Consider the following 19,229-nt stretch of genomic DNA (forward strand, 5'->3'; position numbering starts at 1 on the left):
GTGTGTAAACATCTAAACTGAATTTGTGGGATGAGGACTGTTACATTTGGAAGGAGAATGGCAATTAATGAGTTGTGAGACAACTCAATTGCAAAGGTCTCTAGCAAATAGTACCAATGAAGATCTATAAATGTAACAAGAAGTTACATTGAGGAAAATTTCCTGGATGTACTTCATGGAACAAAGGAGTGAATATACCAACTAACTAAAATGAGGAAAGAACTGCTAACATTTTTGTTGAGGGGTTTAATACTGGCTGTATTTTGCTGTTTAATATAACATTGGTGTCTACAAGCCCATTTCAGGTCAGACCTTATAGAACATTAAGGAGCAGAGAGGGGAAAGCAAGGAAACAAAGATTCTCCTTCCAATTTCCATGCTGATACTTTTACAAATAACACTCATGATAGAGCAGGAGGGCTACCACAAACCATGCTATTTTATTCTCATACATGAAGGGCTGTCTGCATATCACAATTCTATGTAAGCACAAGAAAGTACAGTATTTTTGCATTAAGTGCAGAATTCTGTATAGCAGGGGTGGCCAACAGTAGCTCTCCAGATGATTTTTGCCTACAACTACCATCAGCACCAGCCAGCATGGCCAATGGCTGGGGCTGATGGGAGTTGTAGGCAAAAAACATCTGGAGGGCTACCGTTGGCCACCCCTGCTGTATAGTCTTGAGAAGTTCAGCTTTCGTTAAAAACAAAAAAAGAATATAAAACTGAGCTTGAAAATTGATTTGCTGCTGCTCCAAAGATTTTTGTTTGGGAGATGGAGATCTTGTAAGATCCTGCTCTCTTTATCCCAAAAGATTCTTTATTGGTTATTATAATATCAGGAAACTCATAACAGTTGACACTCGTTATACTTGTGTCTAGGAAGCAAAGTTTATAGCTAGAATTAGAGATTTGGAGGTATCAGGAACAGACCAAGTAAGCTACAGTTCAGCATTCCTGGTTGTGCGGTGCTTCTAAATACAAAAAGAAGGCTAAAAATACGCCCAAATGACTAAATTGCTAAAATTTTTTGGTAATTCTATGGGGCTTCTTAAATTTGACATAGTTCAGGGCCTCAGCATGTCTTAATTCAGCCCTAGTCAGGACCCATAAGAACACACTTATTTGAAGCAATCTCTAAGGGCTGATTTAATTTTAAATCTCTTAACTGAGATATTTCTTATCTAAAGCATGAGATCTGTTCCCTTCTCTTCTGTAACTAGGATTGAAGAGAGGTTTTCTGTTCATCTAAGGAATCCAAGACTGGAACTTTGTAGAGAACACCACCATGGTGAGGAATGTTGATGACTTCAATTTCAGTCTTCCATCCCATCCTCAGTCCATTCTGGAAGGATTACAGGCCCTGCGCTCTAACCCCAAACTCTCAGATGTTACCTTAATAGTCGGGGGACTTGAATTCCCTTGCCATCGCAGCATCCTGGCCCTTTGCAGTCATTACTTCAAGGCTATGTTTGCTGGTGACTTTCTGGAAAGCTTTTCGGCTCGTGTAGAGATAAAAGAAGTGGACCCCATTGTTATGAAGTATTTGCTTGACTTTGCTTACACTGGAAAAGTTACCATCAACCAAGGGAACGTAGAGGGCTTAATTCAGGCATCAAACCAGCTTCATTTCCCTGTTATCCGGAAAGTCTGTAGCCGGTACCTGAGGCAGCAGATGGATGCAACCAACTGCTTGGGTATTTGTGAGTTTGGGGAAATGCATGGCTGTCCGGAAGTGTCATCCAAGGCTTGGTCTTTTCTGCAGGAGAATTTTGAGCTTGTGTCTCAGCAAGAGGAATTTCTTCAGTTATCCAAAGAGAGGTTGGTTACTTACCTGTCTAACAACCTACTCCAAGTTCAGGAAGATAAGAGTCTGGTTGAAGCTGTGCTTCGGTGGGTGAAGTATGAAAAATCTGCCAGAGCCATGCACCTTCCAGAGCTCCTTGACTTGGTACATCTAGTCACATTGCCAGATCAATATCTGCAGAACCTCTTGTCATCAGAACCATTGATTCAAGAATCGGATGCTTGCAAGACCATTATCACCAAACATCGCAGCACGGTCAGTGCTTAGAGGTATCATCAGGGCTTTTTTTGTAGAAAAAGCCCAGCAGGAATTTATTTGCATATCAGGTGACAGCCCCGGATGCCAAGCCAGCCGGAACTGCGTTCCTGAGCATTCCTGCTAACCCCCCCCCAACAACCCTGGGTATCATAGCAACCTCTTCTTCCTCTCCCTTCAGTCTCAAATCTAAGTGACTATATGGTTCAAGGAATTCTTCCTCTCATTCTCTCTCACATATATCTATGGCTCAAGAGTGTAATAGTATCCCAAAATGTTTTAGATATGCAGCCATTTGCATGTTTGGCTATTGGTCTGAACTGAGAAGCCTTTGAATCTATGTTGGCAAGGAAGTGGCATGCCTGTTTTGAGTCCAATATAAGTGTTTCAAAATTAATCATTTAGCTATAACCTCCTACATTTGATAGGGTCAGGGATGCACTGTATTTGCTGTATTGGCCTCTTTCTGCTCCTCCATCCAACCCATTTATCCATTACCTCAGGCCAAGTAAGGATGGGGCCAGACTTAGACTGATTTTGCACTAGACTTGTTCTGGGTGGAGAGCCCTTTTACTCCTGGTGCTTTTCTCCGTTTTCACACAAGCTGCAGTGGAGCTGCAAGTTGGTACGCCACTTTCCCATGGCAAGCAAGATCCTCTTACAAGCGGTTTCTGCTTGCCATGGGAGAATGGCACGCCAACTCGCAGCTCTGTGGCAGCTTGTGCAAAAACGGAGAGAAGCACCAGGGGCAAAAGGGCTCTCCAACCAGAACAAGCCCTAGTGCAAAATTAGTACTACTTTTTCAGACATGATCATGTCCAGTTTTCCCAAGCTGAAGAGACTCTGAAATCTAAAAATGAATTAACAAATGTTTCCCTCCACCCAAAGTAGAAACTGTATTCCTTCTCCCCAATTTGGCACTTGTTTTATGTGAGAAGTATCAGAAATACACACTGGCCCTTGGAGACTACCCTGGAACTGCCTTCAGAAGAGGTATAACCTCCCTCCCCCAAGAGGGACAGGCATATTTTGGCCCACTACAATGTTGGTTCCAAATACAGAACTTTATTCCTTGCCATAGGAATGGCTAACAGCCATACACTTTTATGGGTGAAGGTATGTACTCATGTACTAAAATATGATGCTCAGTCACACAAATGCTTTCCTTATTTGTTTCTCTATCAGTTGCTGTAAATTCCAATCTGAAGTGGAATATGAATGACTGAGGAGCTTCCTTGTGGGTCACTTTTACCCTAAAATATGTCCACCAGGCTTTTCCCCTCTATGAAGCAGTGGTTTGACCCTCATGGACAGTTGTGAGGATGGGGATTGGATCTGCCATCTTCTGCTGTGCATAGAGAGAGAAGGAGTTTTGTCCATTATATCCCAGACACAGCCTACTGACTGTGCCCAAAAGAACTCAAAGGGAGCTTCAGAGAATGAAGCCACCACTGTTTTCACAGCTTGGTCCTGAATTTTATGTTTGGACATGTCAATAACATTGCTTCAGGCAACAGACTTTCTCAACAGGACATTTTAAACGTACAGTTTTAGCTTTATATTTTAAGAAGTACCCAACTCTAATCAAAGTGCATCTATGTAAAATGGAGGTAAAAAGAACCATGTTAGGGTTGCCAAGTTCAATTCAAGAAATATCTGGGGACTTTGGGGGTGGAGCCAGAGGACTTTGGGGGTGGAGCCAGGACACATTGGGGGTAGGGCCAAGAACAAGGTTGTGACAAGCATAATTGAACTCCAAAGGGAGTTCTGGCCGTCACATTTAAAGGGACTGCACAACTTTTAAAAGCCTTCCCTCCATTGGAAATAATGAAGGATAGGGGCACCTTATTTTGGAGCTCATAGAATTGAACCCCCTGGTCCAATCCTTTTGAAACTTTGAGGATGTTTTGAGGAGAGGCACTGGATGCTATGCTAAAATTTGGTGCCTCTATCTCAAAAACAGCCCCCAGAGCCCCAGATAACCACGGATGAATTCTGTATTATATCCTGTGGGAATCGGTCTCCATAGGGAATAATGGAGTGCCCAGCAGACATTTCCCTCCCCTCCCCCGCTTTCTGATGACCCTGAAGCAGGGGGAGGGCCTCCAAACCAGGGGATCCCCTGCTGCCACCTGGGGATTGGCAACCCTATCCTTGGTGGAACTTTAGGATAAAAATGTGTGTTTGCAGGAGGGAGGGGGAGAGAGAGAGAGAAGCCAGTGTGCCGCTCTAGACTACTTTAGGTTCCCTGCATGCACATGAACCCTTCAAGAGCATTTGGAATTTATACATTGCTGAATTATGTCATACAAGATCAAAGTATTTTATATAAACTGGTGAAAATTAGATAGATAAAGAGGACAAGGCTATTTATTTATTTAATTTAATTTTGATTTTATTTAATTTGATTTTATACTGCCCATTCCCTGTAAACAGGGCACACGTACAACAATAAATAAACAATATATTTTATAGGTTAAAACATTGCAATTAGAATAAATATCAGTCAAATGGTGATCTACATTTCCAGTTATGGTACCATCTTGCAGGGGTGTGTGTGGGAGTGCCAGCCAGATAAACACCGCTGCTGTTCTCAACAGAATGCCTGGCAGAACATCCCTGCCTTACAAGCCCTGAGGAACTGCATCAAGTCCTGCAGGGCATGGATGTTACTCGGCAGAGAGTTTTACCAGGTTGTGGTCAGGGCAGTAAAAGCTGGGTATCACTTGGGTCAGGAATCACAAGCAAGTTCTTATCAGTGGAGCGTAATGCTCTTTGGGGGCTATACTAGGAGAGGCGGTCCCAAAGATAAGTGGATCCCAGATTCCCAGACCATTAAGGGTTTTAAAGGTAAGCATCAAAACCATGAACCTGAGCTAGTGCTCAACTGGTATATGTTCTGAACTTAGTGATATTGTTCTTTCCTCTTTCCAAAGGTGGAGAACAGGCCATTTGTCCAACAGAGACTTCAGGCCCTTCCACAAAAGCTAGAAGAGGTGCTGGTAGTGGTGGGAGGCAGAGCCCTGGAAGACAATGAAGAAGAGGATGGAGAAGCACAACCACCACCAATCTCCAGGAACTTTGCCTTTTATAACACAAAGACAAGTAAGTGTCTTGCCCAAATAATGCCAAAACTGCATGCACATACAGGGAATGTGATTAGTTCAAGGGACACAAGCAGGTGTCAAGTGGCACCTTCAAAGCAAACAGATTTTTATTCCAGTATCAGATTGATGAGGTACACCCTAATCCTCAAATGCTTATCAATTAAAAAAATGTGATAGTTTTGAAGTTGTGACTCCGGCTTGTTTTTGCTGAAACAGACTGACATACAGGGCTGGTTTGCCATCCAAGCAGTCGCTTTGGGCACCTGATTGGCAGTGGGGCACAATGAGGGAGAAAATGAATAGATGTGACTTGAATCTATCATTGCCTCTTGGCTATAATGGGCTACAGAGAGACCTTGTGCTAGAGTGGCACAGGGTGAGGAAACACACATTCTTCTCCACGTGTGCCTCCTGAGTTGGTGGAGCACACAGGAGCAGGCATGGCCCCCCCTAGTGTTAATATAGGGTTTCCATTTACCCCCTTGTGGCAGGTAAACTCCCCTATTAGCCTTGATCTCTTGTTTTGGAGAGACTGGGGAGTGGGGAAAAAAATGGCTACTGTGAAAGCAATGCTGTATGATTTTTTCCTTTTATCACCTGGAGCCAGATGGTCACAACAGGAGAATGATGGAGGTACACCAGTTCCTGTGCATGTCCACTGCTTGGGGTGGCAAAACACATTAAGTGAGCATTGATGACCCAGCTGCCCTTTCAGCTTAATTAGCAAGTTATGAGGATCAGAACACTATGCATTGTAGTGGAATGATCAGTGTGCTCTTGTAGCATTTTTGAGGTGAAAGGAAAAAAATCTACAGCAGGCTCTGAAATAAATTAGCCTTTGCAGGGAAGATGCTTACCTCACTGGTAATAACATTCATCTAGAATGTATTTGAAAGAAATTGTTACCCATTGTGTTAGTATCCTTCCATTCTTCTGTCATGCAACTGAAGGCAATATAGGGAAATATGCAAAACCATCAAAAGGGGAAACTTGGGAGGAGGGCAAAATTCCAGGGCTCTTGGAGCCAAGCAAATAATATGATTTGTTTTCATATGATTGAGTTGTATCTGTGTGGTGTGAGGGGGTTCCAGAGGGAATCTTTATGTGAAGGCCCATCATAACTGGCAGCAGTGTTATTTCCAGAATGTATCTGTCTAAGCATTGACCAGAGACTGGGCTAGTTTCAGGCTGTTACTTCACAAGCTTTCCAGCTGTATTCTGAGAAAATACATGTTTCTTGTCCTTCTTGTTGTGCATAGGAAAGATGATACCCAAACTCTCAAGAACTAGAGAAAGAATGAAAAGAAACAATGTAATTTTAAAAATTATTCTTTAAACTTCAGTTTAATAGTTTTTGAAAATGATGTTGGTGCCAGCAACCTTCTCTACAGAAGAGTTACAACTGGAGGATTGTTCCAAACAGCTCCTATTTCCTTTTGTGAACTTCCTCTGAAATTTGTTGTAAAATCTCCTTTACCATCTTCAGAGTTGCCTTGGTGTTAGCAAATTTATTTGATGCGTTGAATGGCCAATTGCATCTAATCACTTGCTCTGTACCTTATATAGGAAGTGAAAGAGGTATAATACAGGTATATAATCTATCATTTAAATCTACAATAACAAAATAGCTGTTATTATATAAACCCAGCCTGTGAAACAGACACACTCATATAGGCAGAAGTAACTGTACCCTGGACTTCAGCCTAGAATGGTGCAGTCATTGGGAAAGAAGGGATTTCAAGATGATCTAACTGCTCTGTGTCTCTTTGGCATTTGTCACCGCTCAGCAGCTGCATTTCTCCCAGGCTATTGACATAGAAAGCTGTTATGCAGGTCTACAACAGACAGATTGTGTTGAAAAAAGTGTTTTCTAGGAAGGGATGGAACTTGAGAGAGATTTTCTGTAGTCTGAGCATAACCTGAGCACAATGATAGCATCAGAGTGTGTTTTGACTATACTGTGAATGCAGAACACAGAAACCCAGTGTCAATAAAGAGTCTCCTGAATGTCCTTAATTTTCCTTTTTGGGGGGTGGGGATTACTGACATGGAGTTTAATTGATTTATTACCTCTTTTTTAACCCCTGGCCTGCGTCAACTTGAAATCTAATTAGGGTTGCCAGGTCTGTGTTAGAAAATACCTGGAGACTTTGGGGGTGGATCCAGGAGAGGGCAGGGCTTGAGGAGGGGAAGGACCCCAGCATGGTACAAAGCAGCCATTTTTCTCCAGGGGAGCTGATCTCTACCAGCTGGAGACCAGTTGTAAAAGCGGGAGATCTCCAGGCCCCACCTGGAGGCTGGCACCTGATTCTTCTCTTCCTGCTAGGGGATTCACCATATATTGGCATGATGGTCTTGAAATCATGACGTGAAAATTTTGCTTGTACACTTATGTGGTATTGGGCTGATCCTAATAAAATGTAGCATATTCTCAAAGCAGGATCCCAGGAAGAATACTGCTTGCTGGTTTTAACTATTTGATGGCTTCTTACACTTGTGTTTCTCATTTTAGAAGAATGGATTGCTCTTCCTGATTTTCCAGATTACAATAAATGGGGATTTTCTATGATTGCACTAAATAACAATGTTTATATCACAGGTAAGTAGTTCTCTTTTTTATGTAGATCTCCCATGCTTTGATATTCAGGTGGGTCTGTGGGGGTATTTGTTTCCCCACTTTTCAGATATTAAAAAGATAAATTGAATTATGGAAATTATTTTAAAAGAAAACCTTTTAACTATTATTGTAAGCTGTCCTTGAATCATGAGGAAATGTGGGATCTAATTGTTTAAATAAGATAAATAAATAATATTTTAACTTATAATACTGCAAACGCTAGAAAGGTTAAAAAAAAAACTAGGAGCCCTCAGCAAAATGTTATGAAGGTGAGTGGGCCTGAATTCTGTGTTTTAAGTTGGTATAAGGAAAGAACCCCTAACCTTCCATTTGTGATGGATATTTCTGTTTTCAGGTGGCTCCAGGGGTTCACAGAATGACACGTGGTCCACAACCCAGTCATGGTGCTTCTGCTTCAAAAAATGTGCCTGGAAGCCCACTGCTCCAATGCTAAAGCCTCGAACAAACCATGCTACTGCTGTCCTCAATGGAGAGATCTATGCCATTGGTGGTAAGGAATGGGATCTGTCAGACCTCACTCTTCAGGCATGGCATCAGGAAGCATGAGTGGGCATTCACCTGATCCATACAAAAATGTGCCACCTCCTTTTTCCAGAAATGGCTTCTCCACAGGTCAAAAGGGGCAGCAACCAAGAGGCACCTAGAGATATATGGACTACCCCTGGGGAAAGGCAGAAAAGCATGTTACTGGAGATGGCTGATGATGAGTTAAGCAGCTTCTGTTGTGGTTGTACAGACTGCTGAAGGTGCTATAGATCTAGTGGCTCTCTACCTTCTGTCCAAAAGTTAGGGATGGGGAGAAAGATCTGTGACTGGACAGCTGTCAGTGATTAAGAGTAGGCTGGTACAGTATAAAACCCTCAGTGATATCCTAATCAGAACTTTACGCTCTTCAGAGTCCATTGAAGTCATATAGACTTGTGGAATTCATGAAGTGTTGTGACATCATTTCTGGATACACTGGATGCAACATTGATTCTCCCCCCCCCCAATTTTTGCTCCCATTCGAGCTAAGAACTTGGAGCCCAGGAGTAGATGGCATCCTTAGGGCCCAGCCCAGTCTTGCAGCCACTATGCTGTGGCTTAGCTAAAGTTTTCCCAAAGGAGACTCTGCCATAAGGAGAGAAGGAGAGAAAGCTGAAGATGTCAACTGAAGGGTGACAAATGTCAACTGAGGGGAGGCATGATAGAGGTTTACAAGATTATGCATGGGATAGAGAAAGTAGAGAAAGAAGTAGAATCATAGAATAATAGAATCATAGAATCATAGAATTGGAAGGGACCTCCATGCCCATCTAGTCCAACCCCCTGCACAATGCAGGAAACTCACAAATACCTCCCCCTAAATTCACAGGATCTTCGTTGCTGTCAGATGGCCATCTAGCCTCTCTTTAAAAACCTCCAAGGAAGGAGAGCCCACCACCTCCCGAGGAAGCCTGTTCCACTGAGGAACTGCTCTAACGGTCAGGAAGTTCTTCTTAATGTTGAGCCGGAAACTCTTTTGATTTAATTTCAACCCATTGGTTCTGGTCCTACCTTCTGGGGCCACAGAAAACAATTCTACACCATCCTCTATATCAGGGGTTGCCAACGGTAGCTCTCCAGATGTTTTTTGCCTACAACTCCCATCAGCCCCAGCCATTAGCCATTCTGGCCTGGGCTGATGGGAGTTGTAGGCAAAACACATCTAGAGAGCTACCGTTGGCCACCCCTGCTCTATACGACAGCTCTTCAAGTACTTGAAGATGGTAATCATATCACCTCTCAGCTGCCTTCTCTCTTTTTTCCCTTTCTCACAATATGAGAACTCATGGACCTTCAATGAAATTGCTGAGCAGTTGGGTTAGAATGGATAAAAGGAAGTACTTCTTCACCCAAAGGGTGATTAACACATGGAATTCACTGCCACAGGAGGTGGCGGCAGCTACAAGCATAGACAGCTTCAAGAGGGGATTTGATAAACATGGAGCAGAGGTCCATCAGTGGCTATTAGCCACAGCTTATTTTTGGAACTCTCTGTCTGGGGTAGTGATACTCTATATTCTTGGTGCTTGGGGAGGGGCACAGTGGGAGGGCTTCTAGTGTCCTGGCCCCACTGGTGGACCTCCTGATGGCACTTGGGTTTTTTGGCCACTGTGTGACACAGAGTGTTGGAATGGATGGGCCATTGGCCTGATCCAACATGGCTTCTCTTATGTTCTTACAGGGGAGCAGATAAAGGTAGATTGGCAGGTGGTAGAAAGTAGAGAACGAGGCAGGGAAAGAGAAGAAGCTATGAGGGCTGCCTGGGAAGAGAAAGAAGAAACAGCAGCAGAGACGATAGAGAAGAAATGAGATGTCTCCCACAAATCCAAGCTGTGGGTCCCCTGCTTGTAGCAATATAATTCTTTATATGTCAGGTATTGATTTAAAAAAAAACTCAGAAAAATCCTTCCCGCTTACAGTTGTATGTGGAGGAATGGCTTCCATGGGGATTGGAGCAGGAAAAATGTGAGGAAACCCACCATGAGGATGTCCCATTGCAGCAGCACTGCACTAGTAGTCACAGCAACAATGGGGAAACTCCTGAGTGTTAGTGCCATGTGGAACAGACCATATACCCATGTTGCTCAGTGCACATGCTTCATTCCATAGCTGTCTGCTTTACCGAGACAGACTCCTATTCTCTTTTGTAAATCTCCCATTTCATCTATAGGTACTTCTGTGGACATAGTGGAGGTGGAGTGCTATGATCCATATAATGACAGTTGGTGTTTTGTCAGCCCTGCCCTGAAGTATGTCAGCAACTTTTCCATAGCTGGATGCCTTGGGAAGCTGTACCTCATAGGCTCTTGTGCTGTCAAATACAATGCATTAACTCTGCAGTGTTACAACCCAGCTACAGGTAAGAAGGAAGAGAAAAGGCCTTGCTCAATGAAATGTGTGTGGTAAAGTAGCTAAGCCTTGGCTCACTAAGCTGCTGTGCAAAGGGGCAGTCCTTTTTGTTGTGTAAAGCTGAAATGGGTCACTTGAGGAAACAGAATAAGTTCTATGGCTGGTAGTGGTACAGCTGGAAGATCAAAGGTCACAGATAGGGGGGCTGTATTGGTGCGTGAGAGTGGGGAATGGAAGGCCATGGAAGGTTTTTGAAGACAACGATGAATTGTTGTGACCCCAGCCATTGAGAAGCAAGCCACTGAGAACCACTGCCTCTGTTTACAAGAAAGACCTATCCTTGGGTTATGTATCTTGGCCAAATTAAAGTGTCATGGATGGAATGCTGGGAACCAGCTTTTAGATAGTAATCACAGGTCTTGCTCTGAATTGCCTGTGACCTGTTTAACATATTTAGACCCTGTTGTATTGGTATGGCTTTTAATTTTATTTGTGATGCATAAAGAGTAAAAGTTATGAGGTGGAGGGAGAAGGAGTTTATGGTGTGTGACTTCCTGCACTGGCACACAGCCCAGAGGTTTCTTCTTGTTAGCATTACAAATGGTTTGCCTATTTCTGTAGAAGCCACAGACTATCACCTTCCTTATTTTAGCTCTCATGGTTGCTCGAAATGTTTGTTTACCCAGTTGCCTATACCTACACATGATGTCACCATTTAATGACAAAGCTTTCAATTTGAGAAACTCTCAGCTACTGTCAGATTGCTTCTTGTAGTCTTAAGTGCATGTGACTCATGTCTGGACCATCTGAAGACCTTGAATAGGAGTTTTGGGATAGCTGCATGCAGTTGGCTAAACTGCGACACCGCCTGTTTTCATCTCATGTGATGCTATGTTGGAGGAATCATATTCATCAGTATACCATGCAGGACAACCCCCTCCCCCTAATCTCACTGTGGTACATTCCACAACTGATCATACTTCAGGACTTCTGGCATCTCTGACTCTTTACATTAGAGTTTCACACAGTGCCTCTTTAAACCTGTTAGCTGCCAGGCAGCTGCCTATTCTTGTTTCTGTTGCTATCAATGGAAAATACTGAATTACATATAGGGATCTATCATCTGCTTTTCTTATTGATTTCTGGTGGGAGAAGGTAGCGGTGGGAATGGGAATGATGCAACAGCTGTACTAGTTATTTGCTTGAGGAATTATAGTTCATTCATGTCCTGGCTCTTTGCCAGAGCAACTTCCGGCTTGGTATCCTTTGAAAATGCTGGATTCCAGCTGCAGATAGCATGCAATGTAGTGATCATGTTTATAAAATTATGCATGGTGTAGAGAAAGAGCTAGAGGGAATTTTTTCTCCTATAACACAGGAACTCAGGGTACCTCAGGGGACATTGGTGGGCAAAAAATTTAGAATGGACAAAAGAAAGTACTACTTTACTCAGCATCACTGGCTTTAAAAGGAGATTAGACAGATTCCTGGAGGATAACTCCATCGATGACTTCTAGCCTGGTGACTAAAGGTAATCTCCAGATTCAGAGGCAAAGACCCTCTGGATTTCAATGCTAGGAGGTAGCATCAGGAGAAGGCTAGTCTTTAAGGTGCCATTGGGCCCCTGCTTGTTTTGTTGCTACAGACTAACATAGCTATGCATCTGGAATTGCCTTCAAGCAACTGTGATTGAAAAGCTCTTCCAAATCCACCCCAAATCCTTCTCCATTTTCTATGAAATTATTCTGCTGTGCTAAAAATAAATATTTTAAATATGTGACAATGTCATCCTTGCTTAAGGATGGTAAGGCTTTTCATGAAAACAATTTACCTTTTTTTTTAACAGATGTCTGGAGTGTCATTGCCTCTCCTTTTATCCCCAAATACCTCTCTGCTCCCCGATGTGTCTCTTTGCATGGTGTCATCTATCTTATTGGAGACAACACGAAGAAAGTCTATGTGTATGATCCAGATGCTAACATATGGCAGAAGGTAGGTATGACTGGGTAAACTAAAAATGATTTTAATTCAAAATAAAGGGTTGGAGGATCAGGCAGGGGTTCAGATATCCAGCCAGTCACTGGATGGCCTTGAGACACTCATGTTAATCACACACTTCTTCAGCCTAACACTTTTGTAAGGAATTTGTATATTTTAAACAATTTTATTTTGCTTCTCTGTAGCTTGAGGTAGCTTACATAAAAATAAAGGCAAGTACTTCAATATACTAAAAGAGTAAATATTAAAGCAAATTAACAATTGAGTACAAAATAATGAAAACAGAGTTAAAATGGGGGGGGGGGGAGATCATGTACATTTGCCCTGATCATGTACATTTTAACCAAAGAACTTTTTGTTAAAAGGCAGCATAAACATATGATTAAACACACCAACTTTAGTATGAAAAAGTTAAACATAAAATTGAGATTATGCCTGATATGATATGTGTGGCTGTGAATAGTCACATTTCTCTGTTGTATGTTCTTCCCCCTCAAAATACACAAACAACATTTATGTTTCCAAGTAGGTGGTAAGAGACCACAGTATGGGGGAAATTACTGCACAGCTGTACCCCATGGGATGATTGGGGGGAAGGGTTAAAAACCTCATCTCTCCCTTTTCTACTATACTTTCAAAGAAATGTAACAAAATGTGAAATATGAGCAATGTCTTTGTTCACAAGAATAGTCTTTAGTCACCAAAGCAGTCCTTATGGTTTTTGAGGCAGAGACCAATGATCATGTCCCAGAATGGCATGGAGCCCATACCATTGTGAGGGTATCCCAGACAGTGGCACAGCACAGCTCTGCTCCCCTGGCCCTCTTGGCTTTAGCAACAATGTGTGTAATGTTGTTGGAGGGTTGGGTTACGCAGCATCATTCTCAAATCTTGCTGCAGCTGTTCCCATGGCGTCAGTGCTCAGCTGACTGTGTAGCACCCACTCCAGTCCTCAGAACAGGTGCAGAGTGATTCCTGCCAGTATCTCCATCTCCGTAGATTTATGACTCATGGTCAGTGTGCAGTCACTATCCAACCATCCATTGGACACGCTTTCACTGGTGCCCTCTAATGCTTTCATTGTAATTTCTAATTATGAAATGCTTTCTCTGCAGGCAAGTTTTTTTTTTAGGGGGGGGGGGGAGATGCCTGGAGAGGAGGTTGCCTCCAGTTAGAGAGTAGCTCAGTGATAGAATACATGCCTTGCATGCAGAAAGCCCAAATTTTGGTCCTCGGCAGTTGGTGGGAAAAGGTTTTCTGCACTTGAGACCCTGGACAGCCATGAGCTAGATGGATCAACGTTCAGGTTCATAAGATTTCCCACCCAAGTCCACTCACTGATATTTTCATTGTATTCTCTAGGAGAGGTAATATGGACTATACAGGGTCCTATAAATGTTACTATACATTATGGTGAGCTGGTATATAAAGAAAGGACCTTGATTTTTCCAGTTCTTGGGGCTATACCAGTGGAGGACTGTCTTTTTAGCAAGGCTAGTTTTCTTCTAGTGTTCATTGCAGTAATGCTTTGAAATGGGTTTGCCTTTAGTCTATTTAGCTGGGGGAAAAGCAGCAGTGTAGTTATAGAAAAGCAACCTGGGATGCAGAGTGGAGTTGCTTCAGTGCCACCTGCTCCTGTCCAGATGCATCACAGCTGGCTGCTGCAGTGCCATTTGGTGGTACATGTGACTGAGCCACAGGCACCCAAGGGCTACACTATAGCTAGGCTTGAATGCCCCTAGCATTTGAGGACAGGGTTTATGAAAGTGACAGCCTAGTCTATGAGCATTTCTTTCCAATTTGCTAGGCTTAGAAGCTAGAAAACTCTGCTATTTTAGTTTCCTGGGTGCTCAGCTCAAGCTTCTTGTTTTGTGTGCCTGCTCCAGGTATAAAATAGTTTAGCATAACAGTGGATATCCAGATGTTAGGTACTGGTGTTCTGCTAAGGCAGCTGAGTGCACAGTTCCAGCACCATGGCTAGGAGTCAGAAGTCCCAAGTGTCTCTGCATCAATGCTACTCCTGTTGCCTTTTGCGGCACAGTGCCACACTAGGGTGCCCTTTTTCAGGGAAGGATGGGCCTAGGCTAGCCTCCTCCAGCCTAGCAGTATCCTCTAGGCCAGTGTTTCCCAGCCTGTGGCTCCTGAGACTCAAAAGTGGGTTGCAAAGGCTGTGAAAGCGGTCCTAGGACTTTACTGTTGTTTTGATTTGTGCATGCTCTGTTCTTCAGGTGGGTCACTGTACCGACTGAATTTAATCTTGTGAGTCTCCATGCCATATAAAGGGTGGGAACCACTGCTCTTGACTATCCATTGCTGTTTCTTTACAACAGTGCTATTTCTGTGGCTTCCAGTCCTCTGCTTTATTTCACTGTGATCCATGCAGCAACTCAGCTAGAAAATACTGTTTGTATGGATGGGGTAGAACATACCAATCCAGCCCTCAATTATTAATTACTTCAGTCCTGCTGAAAGCTTTCCTTTGATTATTTGTAAGTAAACTGTAAACCTTCTAGAGAGTGTTGTAGTCACAAGGGGGAAGTTACTCTAGAATGCTCCAGTTTAGTTCCCAGTACGCACTTGCAATCCAGGGCTGTGAGTTAAAGCCCAGTACCTCCTCCCTCACCTCATGCAATATCCTCAATTCAACATCACAGATGCCAAGCCTGCTGCTGTCCCTGTTTTTAGCAGTTACACACAAATGCAATTCCTATAAGAACCTGGTTTCAACAACAATAAAATCTTTGCCCCAATGATCAGTTTGTAATTAGAGCTCTAAGTTGGACAGTGTTATCTTTTATTTACTGATACCCCAGTTTTCTTCCCAATGCAGACCCAAAGTGGCTTATAACATTCTCCCCTCCATCATATTATATTTACAACATTCCCATTAGGTAGATTAGGCTGAGATTGTGTGACTGGCTCAACATCACCCAGCAAGCTTCCAGAACAGAGTGGGGATTCAGACCCCCTCCCCTCCAATCCTAGTTTTACACTCTAGCCACAGCGGCTCTCAAGATATTCTTTGACACTTTTCTCCACAGTGGCTTTCAAGATAATTAAGATAGTAACAAGAATACACACTCTGTTCATTGCCACTGCAAAGGCTCTCTTTCAATATGAGAATGGTTCAAGGGTAAGAGAAAACGGTCACACCCCTGTGTTTTATCACATATATGGCCCCATGGCTTGTTCTCTGCTAGAATGGTGGCTGCCAGCGTGAGTAGATTTCACATCCCATGTAGTAAGAAACAGAAGGAAAAATACCCATTTTCAGACACATTGATAAACAGAGTATCAAGAATCAGATGTGTTCCAAATCAAGCTTTCTGTCTCTTATGGAAGTACCCTTATGATCTCATATTCCTGTCAACAGGTTAGTGGGAACCAAAATGCTTGATGATAGTTACATCTTTCCACCACTAGATAGCAGCATCGAGTTTTACAGCCATCATTTGAGTGCTCAAGCAGTGAATAAATGCAAACAATTGTATTCAAAATCGTATGCCAGCCAGGGTAGGCTCATACATACCCAAAAGTGAACAATTAATTAATTAATTCAATAAAACGTTTATATCCCACCTTTTCTTGTGGCTCAAGACAACATATGAATAATAATATAAAACCCCACAATCTGCCTACAGTTTATACTCCATTAAAAGCCCTGGCAAATAAAATAGCCTTGTAATGGTTCCTAAAATTTTCTAAAGACGGTGTCTCCCTTACCTCCACAGGGAGCCCATTCATAGGGTAGGAGATACACTGGAGAAGGTATCAGTTCAATTTTATTAGAGTCAGTGACCAAATCCAACTGACAAGGTATATATACTCCGGCTGATGCCAGGTGGGCTACCTTAACGAGGGCCAGTAGGTGGCAACCTGAGGACCATAGCTGGCAAAGAGGAATACACAATTAGGGGAACTGCAAGGACTTGCAGGGGGCATCTCATTTCCCCTTTCCCACTATTTCTCCTTTTTCTCCCCTGAAAGCTCCCTTATCTTCTGTCCTTTTCTTGCTTCTTTGTGTCATTCCCATCAGCCAGCCAGTCTATTTTATCTGCCCTCCTGTCTTCAGCTTTGCCTCCTACTAGCATCCTCTGCCTGGGGAAGCTATGCCAGGGCTTTTTTTGTAGCAGAAACTCCTTTGCATATTAGGCCACACACCCCTGATGTAGCCAATCCTCCTGGAGCTTAAAGGGCTCTTAGTATAGGGCCTACTGTAAGCTCCAGGAGGACTGGCTACATCAGGGCTGTATGGCCTAATATGCAAAGGAGTTTCTGCTATAAAAGAAGCCCTGGCTATGGCCCGGTTGCACAGTGCCTGCTGCCAGGTTGGGCACACTTGAGTACTGGTGAACCTGTGAGGATTTATGGGAGGCACCTCATCCCTGTTTCCTGTTTCACTCTCCACACTGTTTCCTCTTTCCTTCTTCTTGGCAACTCCCAATAGCCTCACGTTTCCTATTTCCTTCTCTTCTTCCCACCCATCAACTATCCTACCATTATCTGCCCCTCATCTTCAGCTATATTTACTTCACTTATACCTTGCCACTACTTCTTTTCTCCACAATGGAGACCCAAAACAGTTTACATTATTCTCCTCTACTCCATTTTATCCTCACAACAACCCTTTGAGGTTGAGAATGTATGACTGGCTAAAGATCACTCAGTGAGCACTGTGGCAGAATGGGGATTTGAATCTGGGTCTCCCAGACCCTAGTCTGAAACTCTAATCACTACACCATGTGGCTTTCATGGAGTGGCTGCTGTTGAACAGTAGTGAAAACAATGTACTTAATATCTCCAACACACAAGTAATACACAAAACACTAGCATTTAGTGTTTTGTGTATTATGTATGTGTTAAAGATATTAAGTACATTGTTTTCATTATACGAGATAGCTGGTGTTTCCTGGTTGTTTAGTCTTTCTTCCCATCCCTGTTTTTTCATTGTTGAATAGTAGTGAGCAGCTGGGCCTTTGTGAGCCAGACCCCCTTCCTCAGTGGGGGAGCTTTCAGGCCCCACTTCTCTGATGCTGGCAGGTCCAAGGGTCCTGGCAATCCTAGTGAGTCATGAAACTCACAAGGTGTCAACTCAAGTCATTCAGTGATTGCAGCTGGGATGAATATTCCCTCAAAGGCCAAAACAACCCTGGAAAGGGCCTTGCCCCCTTCCCCTGACTTTTACTGACATAAACCAAGGCTTCAATTGGTAAACAATGTGGTTGCCCATCAACAGCCACAGATGCCATTTGTTTCTTAAAGCTAAAGGTACTACTTTTGTTATTAGAGGAGGGTTAACCTCCCAGCATGTGTGTGTGTGTTTTAAAGTTCAAATTTTTCTGCAAACCTCAGGCTTTTCTCAGGTCTGTAGAAAGGTCTGTCTTGTCTATTCATGATCCCAGTCTCCAGAATTAAGTAATAAAACAGATTTGGCCATATTAAAAATTAGATATGTTGATGGATGGAAATGGTCCTTTAGATATATTGGTTCAAAGGCTGTGGTTTTAAGGGTCATAACGATTTATTTCATTTCATTTCATTTCATTGAATGGGACTAAGAAACAATGTAGCTGCTTTAAAGATAGCCAAGATATGTTTCCATTGGCAGTAAGTAGGCTGTGGCCTTCTGAACCAGCTGATATTTATGTGTCTTCAAGAGCAGCAGAGACCAGTCCAACAATAAGATTACAGAAGCTTGGATAAGTCTGGTCAGATCCGCTGTGTGTAAGAAGGGTGAGAGTGTGCAAACTGAATGCAGGTGATAGAAGGCATTCTTGATGATGTCACATCTTTGTTGGCAGGTGCAACAGCTCCACACCCTGCACGAAAATGGAGGGATGGTGTCTCTTGGAAGTAAACTGTTTGTTACAGGTGGACACTGGAAGGGCATGGATGGTGACTATCAGGTGGAGATGGAAATTTATGACTGTTCCAAGGATATCTGGACAAGGGAAGGCCCTCTTCCATGCTTATGGCTTTACCACACTGCCTCTTCTATCTTCATGGACACTTCAAAGTGGAGAGAATCATTCTTGGGAAACTGAGTGTGACAGGGAATATGGGATAAGGCCTCAGAGCTCAGCTGCTCCTTTGAAAAGGACAGAATATTTTCTAGCATCACACTTTTACACTTTCTTTTACATACACCTTCTTGTTTGGACTTTGTTTTCCTACTTCATCCATGTCTGGGATAAACCAATTTGCACAGAGATATAGGATAAATAATACTAACCATAGCTGCTGCATTAAAAAAAATAGTGGTGATTGGAGATGAAGATTTATAAAGCTAGTGAGAAGGAGAGGGCAGTTGGAGTGGAGTTAAAATAATTACCCTACAATAGCGTATAGTCAAAACAAAATGTTTGTATTAACACTAGATTACTAAAGGTAAAGCAATAGAAAACAACACTACCACGGATACATATCACTTGCAACCACTGTCTTCTTGCACGAGAGTATCTACTAACACCAGCAGTAAAATGTGTAAAGCTCAAAAACTTCTTCAGTTTCTAAAATTGCACAATGCACCTTCCAAAAAAAAAAAATTGCT

General features: G+C 42.8%; 1 protein-coding gene across 2 annotated transcripts; it reads left to right on the forward strand.

Annotated features, from left to right (window-relative positions):
* Window positions 1-1,264: 1,264 nt before the first annotated feature.
* KLHL30 (kelch like family member 30) lies at window positions 1,265-18,811 on the forward strand. 2 transcript variants are annotated; one of them, XM_060241962.1, is made up of 7 exons: window positions 1,265-2,062; window positions 4,999-5,167; window positions 7,682-7,768; window positions 8,142-8,297; window positions 10,503-10,691; window positions 12,528-12,673; window positions 18,481-18,811. In XM_060241962.1, exons 1-7 carry the CDS (start codon window positions 1,289-1,291, stop codon window positions 18,721-18,723), a joined length of 1,764 nt encoding a protein of 587 aa, XP_060097945.1. In that variant the 5' UTR covers window positions 1,265-1,288; the 3' UTR covers window positions 18,724-18,811. The 2 variants fall into 2 exon arrangements, with proteins under 2 accessions (XP_060097945.1, XP_060097946.1); XM_060241963.1 differs by lacking the exon at window positions 12,528-12,673 and having other exon boundaries at window positions 18,481-18,677.
* The last annotated feature ends 418 nt before the right edge of the window (window positions 18,812-19,229 follow it).

Source organism: Heteronotia binoei, chromosome 6, assembly GCF_032191835.1.
Source record: "Heteronotia binoei isolate CCM8104 ecotype False Entrance Well chromosome 6, APGP_CSIRO_Hbin_v1, whole genome shotgun sequence".
Lineage (NCBI taxonomy): Eukaryota > Metazoa > Chordata > Lepidosauria > Squamata > Gekkonidae > Heteronotia > Heteronotia binoei.